This window comes from Chrysochloris asiatica, unplaced genomic scaffold (genome assembly GCF_000296735.1).
Source record: "Chrysochloris asiatica unplaced genomic scaffold, ChrAsi1.0 scaffold00057, whole genome shotgun sequence".
NCBI classification, from domain to species: domain Eukaryota; kingdom Metazoa; phylum Chordata; class Mammalia; order Afrosoricida; family Chrysochloridae; genus Chrysochloris; species Chrysochloris asiatica.
The window spans coordinates 4,887,634-4,895,027 of record NW_006408575.1 but is presented as its reverse complement, the minus strand read 5'-3'; the positions used below and the strand labels follow the sequence as shown (position 1 = coordinate 4,895,027).

The window sequence follows — 7,394 nt, the reverse complement described above, 5'->3', positions numbered from 1 at the left end:
GACTCATAGCGAACCTGTACAGGGTTTCCGAGGCTGTAAATCTTTACGGGAACAGAAAGCCTCATCTTTCTCCTGCAGAACAGCTGGTAGTTTCAAATTGCTGACCTTGTGGTTCGCAGCCCGATTCGTAACCACTACGCTACCAGAGCTCCTTTAGGTGACATTAGTCAGTCACAAAAGGACAAATATTGTATGAGACCACTGGACATATTGTCAGGAGGGAGTAGTCACTGGAGAAAGATATCATGTTTGATAAGGTGGAGGGTCAGAGAAAAAGAGGAAGACCCCCAGCGAGATGGATTGGCAAAAGTGGCAGCATCAATGGGCTCAAGCATAACAACAATTGTGAGGTTGGCCCAGGATCGGGCAGTGTTTTGTTCTGTTGTGCATAGGGTCACTGTGGGTTGGTACCAGCTGGAAGGCACCTAACAACAACAACTGTTATAAAAAGTTAAGAAAAGGATTTCTTGTTAAAAGAAACATTCTATGATGGTTACCAGTGGTGAGAGGAAAGGAAAAAGTATTCACTGGGTAGAGGATTGTGGTTATTACTAAGCACCACCATTGATTTGCTTTCTACACAAAGCAATCCTCTATGGGGTTTCTGAGGCTGTAATTCTTGGGAGCAGAAAGCATCATCTTTTTCCCTCAGAGCAATTGGTGGGCTCCAACCACCAACCTTGTGGATCACAGTCCAGTGTTCATTCTACACATGTTAACATGAGTGACAGGGAAATCAATATATAAGAAAGAGGTTGGCAGAGGAAAGATGATGGTAGCATAAGACACTGGAAGGAGTGCAAGAGTTAAAGTGGACAGAGGTGAATACTGTTAACTGATGGTATTGGAGGGGGTTGCAACTATTGTAATGAAACAATGTATGTGAATTGTTAAATGTAAAACTTATGATCTGCTCTGTAAACCTTCATTCAATTCACAATTAAAAAAACAAAAACAAGGTAATGGAATTTTCCCACAAACTTTAAAGCCACCTCTTAAGTGTCTTGCCGGAAGCCTGAGAGCAAAGAGGAATAGTGCTGGACGTCTCTAGGTCTGAGAATGAAAAAACTTCTCTTTCCCAGGTGTGCAGTGTTGGGTGAATGAGAAGGGGCCACTCTTGGGAGCTCACAAGGCAAGAGCTCACAGGGCTGGATCTTTATCGCCAGCGAAGCAGGTCTGGACAGGCTCTCAACCAGCCACAGGGCACTCATTCCAATAGAGAAGACAGTTGCTAGGCCTTATCAAGGAGTCGGGGTAGCTGGGCTGGGTCTCTGGATTTGGAGACAATGTCATCGTTTTTCAGTTCAGTTTAATTTCACTTGCTGCTGCTGTTTCTGTGTGCCTTCGAGTCGGTTCTGACTCATAGCAACCCTGCATAGGGTTTCCGAGGCTGTAAATCTTTATGGAAGCAAAAGCTTCTTCTTTCTCCGGGGCAATTTCACTTAGGCGCTTGAAAAGATGGCAGAGAAGATACAACCTCAGTGAAAGATGGGAAAACTGAAAACCGCAGAGAAAGAGGGGCTCAGAGTCCCGTAGCTCTTGACTCTGAAAGGCCTTGGGGAGTTCCAGAGAGCGAAGAGGCCATTCCCATATCTCACCTGACCCAACACACCCCTAGCTGGACCTGGAACGCTGGAAGCCTTGTCCCCAAAGTAAGGGGCACTCACCTTGTTCCGGAAGACTACTGCAGGGGTCGCAGGGCCGACAAGAAGCAAGCCCAGGGCCATCAGGAACGAAGACTGCATCAGGAGGATCATGGTAAACGACGAGTCTAGCCCAGATTAACTAGAAGGTTTGTAGCTGTGACGGTGGAGGCGCCTTTAAATGCTTGCCGCACTGGTTATGCAAAGCCAAGTATTGGTATGCAAAGCAGAACCCTGACACTTCCAGCGTCGTCCCGCCCACCCGAGATTTCCAGCTCCTCCCCACACCACTTCCTTATGGAGCCCCTCCCCTCCTGCTGAGGGCGGAGCAGGCGCAGAACTGGAGAAAAGGGGCGGGATGAGTGGCAAGGGCGGGGCAAAGCTGAGCGACAGGGAGGGGCGAAGCTGTTCTTACCGGGCAGTCGCTACCGGAAGGATTTTTAGGATCTCAAAGAGCTCTGTTTTCGCGCTGCAAATATTTTACCAATAACTATATGATGTGGTTTTCAGTGACTTAATATTCGAAAGTAGTTTGTCACTCCTTCTTCCTAATCTGTCTTCGTCTGGAAGCTCATCTGAAACCTGTCCACCATGGGTGACCCTTGTTGTTAAGTGCCGTCCTGTCAGTTCCGACCCATAGCGACCCTGGAGAGTGTTTCCGAGGAGCAGCTGGTGAGCTTGAACCACCGACCTTGCAATTCAAACGGCTTTGCAGTCTGGCGCATTAACCCACAGCACCACACCAAGACTCCATGGTTGATCCTGCTGGTATTTAAAATACCAGCGGCATAACTTTCAGAATCACAGCAACTCACAAGCCACCACAGTACAGTAGTGAGGTTGGCCCAGGATTGGGCAGTGTTTCGTGTTTCGTTCTGCTGTGCATAAGGTCGCTATGGGGCGGTACCGACTCCGACTCGATGAGCACTGGACTGCTAACCACAAGTTCAGCGATTCAAACCCACCAGCTGCTCCTTGGAAACCCTATGTTGTTGTTTAGTGCCATCCAGTGGGTTGCTACCCATAGCGACCCTGAAGAGTGTTTCCGAGAACCTGCTGGTGAGCTCCAACCGCCTACCCTGCAGTTCAAACCGACATTGCAATCCAGCTCAGTAACCCACAGTGCCACACAAGGAAATCATATACAGGGTCACTATGACTGGAGTCCTGGTGTGGCGCTGTGGGGTAATGTGTCAGACTGCAAAGCCGTTTGAACGTCAAGGTCGGCAGTTCAAGCTCACCAGCTGCTCCTTGGAAACTCTATACAGGGTCGCTATGGGTCGGAACCGACTCCACGGCACATAACAACAACAACAACAATGAGTCGGAACCAACTTGAAAGCACTTAACAACAACAATAGCAGCGAACTATTAAGCACTATATATGAATTATTGTTGTTGTTGTTATGTGCCGTGGAGTCGGTTCCGACTCATAGCGACCCTGCACAGGGTTTCCGAGGCTGTTAATCTTTACGGGAGCAGAACGCCTCATCTTTCTCCCGCGGAGCAGCTGGTTGTTGTTGTTAGATGCCATCAAGTTGGTATTGACTCATAGCAACCCTATGCACAATAGAATGAAACACTGCCTGGTCCTGGGCCAACCTCACAATTTTTGCTCCCTTGAGCCCACTGATGCTGCCACTTGGCCAATCCATCTCGTTGAGGGTCTTCATCTTTTTCTCTGACCTTCCACCTTACCAAACATGATATCCTTCTCCAGTGGTCAGTCAGTCCCTCCTGACAATGTGTCCAAAGTATGAGAGACAATGTCTGGCCATCCTGGTCTCCTAGGAGCACTCTGGCTGTACTTCTTCTAACACGGATCTGTTTCTTCTTTTGGCAGCCCATGGTACTTTGAATAATCTCCTCCAACACCATGCATGAATTAGCTCATTTAATTTTAACAAATCTATCCAGGAATCCTTGTGGTGTAGTGGGTTAAGGTTTCATCTGCTAATTAAAAGTATGACGGTTTGAACCCATCAGCCGATTGTAGGGAGAAAGGTGAATCAGTCAGTTTCTGTGAAGATTCATAGCCTCATACATCCTATAGGGTCACTATGAGTTAGACCTCCAGTTTGTCGGGCTGTGGTGGTTTGAACATGGCTATGATTCTGGAAAACATGCTACTGGCATTTCACATACCAGCAGGGTCATCCATGATGGACAGGTTTCAACAGAGCTTACAGACTGCAATAAAGTTTATTAAAGTTTAATAGAGTTTGCTTTCCTCCTGAAAGTAAGGCAATAAAAACCTTATGAATCATAAAATAACATTTTCTGTGCACATTTGTTTTGGACACGTTATCAGGAGGGATCAATTGCTGGAAGATCAGCCAGGGTAAGATTAGTACAGGGGCTGCAACAATGGACTCAAACATGCCGGTGACTGTGAGGATGATGCAGGATGTTGTTGTTGTTAGGTGCCGTCCAGTTGATTGCTGGATAATGTTTGGCTGCATTGTACCCATCAGCAGCTAACAACAACATGAAGTTAATCCATTTGTTTTGTTTGCACTATCTTACCACTGAGGAAACCTATGAGGTTGGTATTGTCAAGGTCACACAGCTGTTAAGTGATAGAGCAAGGAGGAGAACATATCCCAGCAGTGAGGATTTTCTGAAGCTGCTATATTTTGCTTTTGTGATTTACTTTTTTAAAAAATGTTTTCTTGTGAATTATGTGATAGTTTACATGGGAGAACATTAGTTTTACATTCATCCTATCGTATATCATTTCATTGCCATGGTTACAATCCCCTCCATGCATCATCAACCAACCAAAGGGTATACCCTACAAGCCTGCCCCCCTGATCATCAGCACACAGCCCCTCTCCCTCTCTGGGTCTAGAGTCCCCAGCTGCTCCATTTCTCCAAGTCATCTTCTCTGCCTCCATCTCTGGTGCCACTGCTTCTCTGGATAGGGTCCCGCTCTCCACTCTTCTCCCTTGATGGTCCCAGGGACCTCCACTCCTAGATTGCAAAGTTAATCACTCCCTTCCTTTCTATAAAATATCTACATGTACATTCCCAACCCTCACAATCAGTTCTGATAACAATTATTCACTATTGTGTCACAAGAGACCTATCTGCATTTCCTTTCATCAGCCCCGCCTAGACAGATTGGATACTACTCTGGAAATTCTACCTTCCTCCAGTGATTTACTTTTAAAAAGCAAAGTCAACTCCCTTATTGTTGAGTTGATTCTGACTCATGACCCCCTGTGTTACAGAGTAGAACTGCTCCATAGGGTTTTCTTGCCTCTGGTTAAGTTCAAATGAAAACCTTTAGATTAATAATCTTATACAAACCATTTGTGCTACTCAGGGACCTCTTTAAAAAGCACTGGGGCTATTATTCCTGAAGCCCATTAAAATACTATTTTTGTTGTTAAGTGCCGTTGAGGAGCAGCTGGTTAGCTTGAACAGCCGACCTTGAGGTCCAGCATATTTACCCACAGCACTACACCAGGACTCCATTAAAGTACTACCATCCAGCATTACTTTACTCCATATTTGTAGTTAGCCTAATTTAGGCCATGCTTGCCTTTACTCCAGTCTCTGTGGAATTTTTATAACTTTCTGTATGTTCAAAGGCAGGTGTATTTTGAATGGCCATTTTGCTAACTCTACCTGGAGGGTGGTTAAGATATCACATCATAAATACTTGTCATAGATTGAGTTGTAGCCTCCACAGAATATGTGTCAACTGCGCTGCGCTATGATTCTCAGTGTAATGATGTAATGTGGCAGTTATGTGATGCTACTGTATGATGTGATCTGATATGCTAAAACAAAGATTAAGGGTGGGCTACCAGGCTTTCTACTCCTGTAAAGATTTACACCATCGGAAACCCTGTACAGGGTCGCTATGGGTCGGAACCGACTCTACGGCACTTAACAACAACAACAACCATACCTTAAGAAGCCCTGGTCATGTAATGGGCTGGCTACCCAATGGGTTGTTTAACTGCAAGGACAGCAATTTGAATCCACCAGCTGCTCTGTGGGAGAAAGAAGAAGCTTTCTGCTTCTGTAAAGTTTTACAGCCTTGGAAACCATATGTAGGGTCACAATAAGTTGGAACAAACTCGCTGGCATGCAGCAGCTGTACCCTTAAACCCATCACAACCCTGATTCCTGTTAGGGAGTTTTTCAAGAGTGTGGCCAGCAACACCTTTTATCTTGTTCTTGTCAAGTGCCATCAGCACTAGACTGTGAACCATAAGTTGGCAGTTCAAAACCACCAGCTGCTCCTCAGGAACCTAATACAGGGTCACTATGAGTTAGAATGGACTCAAAGGCCCTTAAAATGAACCAAGTTCTTCAGTCTGAAATTGATCAACCATGCAATCAAGATGTGTTGATAATTACTGGTGACTGGAATGCAAAGATTAGAAACAAAGACAAAGGATCAGTTGTTGGAAAGTATGGCCTTGGTGATAGAGACATTGCTAGAGATCTCAGGATAGAATTTTGTAAGACTAATAACTTCTTCATTATAAATGCCTTTTTCAAACAACATGAAAAAACGACATGGATTCAATATTATGCTGGAAGTCTTAGCCAGAGCTATAAGGCCAGAAAGGAAAAATAAATACATCTAAATTAGCAAAGAAGAAAGTAAAACTCTTCGCAGATAACATGACCCTGTACTTAGCAAAACCCAAAGACTCAGCAAGAAAATTGTTGGAAATCATTGAAAGATTCAGCAAAGTGGTAAGGTACAAGGTCAGTGCACAAAAATCAGTTGGAAACAACAACACTATAAGTAACTGTTGACATGAAATACATTACAAACCATACATGAAAACTGAAATCTAAAAAGAGAGAGAATAACAATAAAAAGACAATATTTTAAAAGAAAAAAAAAATCAGTTGGATTTATTTACACTAATAAAGAGAGCTCTGAAAGAGAAATTAGAAAAGCAATACCACTTACAAACGCCACCGAAAAGATTAAATACTTTGGACTATATCTAATTAGAGAAACAAAAGACCTACACAACGAACACTATGAAATACTACTAGAAGAAATCAACAGAGACCTACAGAAATGGAAGAATATACCATACTCATAGATAGGAAGACTTAACATTGCGAAAATGTCGACACTACTCAAGGCAATCTATAGATATAATCTAATACCAATCCAGATTCCAGGTCATTCTTTAAAAACATGGGGAAATTAATCACTAACATTATACGGAAAGGAAAGAGAACTTGCATAAGCAAAGCACTACTGAAAAAGAAGTAGGAGGCCTCTCACTTCTTGATATCAAAACGTACGACACAGGGAACGTGTCTGATACAATGAAAGACATATAGAGCAACAGAACAGAATTGAGAATCCAGAAGTAAATCCACCCATCTACGCTCAGTTATCTTCAACAAAGGACCAAAACATGTTCAATGGGAAAGAGATAGTCTGTTTAACAAATGGTGCTGGAAAACTGACAATACATTTGCAGAAGAATGAAACAAAACCCATGTCTCATACAATATACAAAAACAAATTCAAAACGACCAACAGGTCAATTTAAAAATGAGAACAGGACATGAACAGACACTTCGCCAAGGAAGATATCCAGGCAGCCAACAAATATACAAAACAATGTTCATGACCATTAGCTATTGTTGTTGTTAGGTACCATCAAGTCTGTGCCTACTCATAGCAACCTTAAGCACAACAGAACGAAACACTGCCAGATCCTGGGCCAACCTCACTATTGTTGCCACGCTTGAGCCCAT

The 7,394-nt window shown here is 43.8% G+C and overlaps 1 protein-coding gene across 1 annotated transcript in view; it reads right to left on the bottom strand.

Moving 5' to 3' along the window:
* GM2A (GM2 ganglioside activator) overlaps positions 1–1,757 on the bottom strand; it is a 20,094-nt gene extending 18,337 nt beyond the window's left edge. Inside the window, exon 1 of the mRNA XM_006863895.1 lies at positions 1,668–1,757. Within this exon, the coding sequence (XP_006863957.1) occupies positions 1,668–1,757 (90 nt within the window). The remainder of the gene's footprint in view (positions 1–1,667) is intronic.
* Between the last annotated feature and the right edge of the window lie 5,637 nt (positions 1,758–7,394).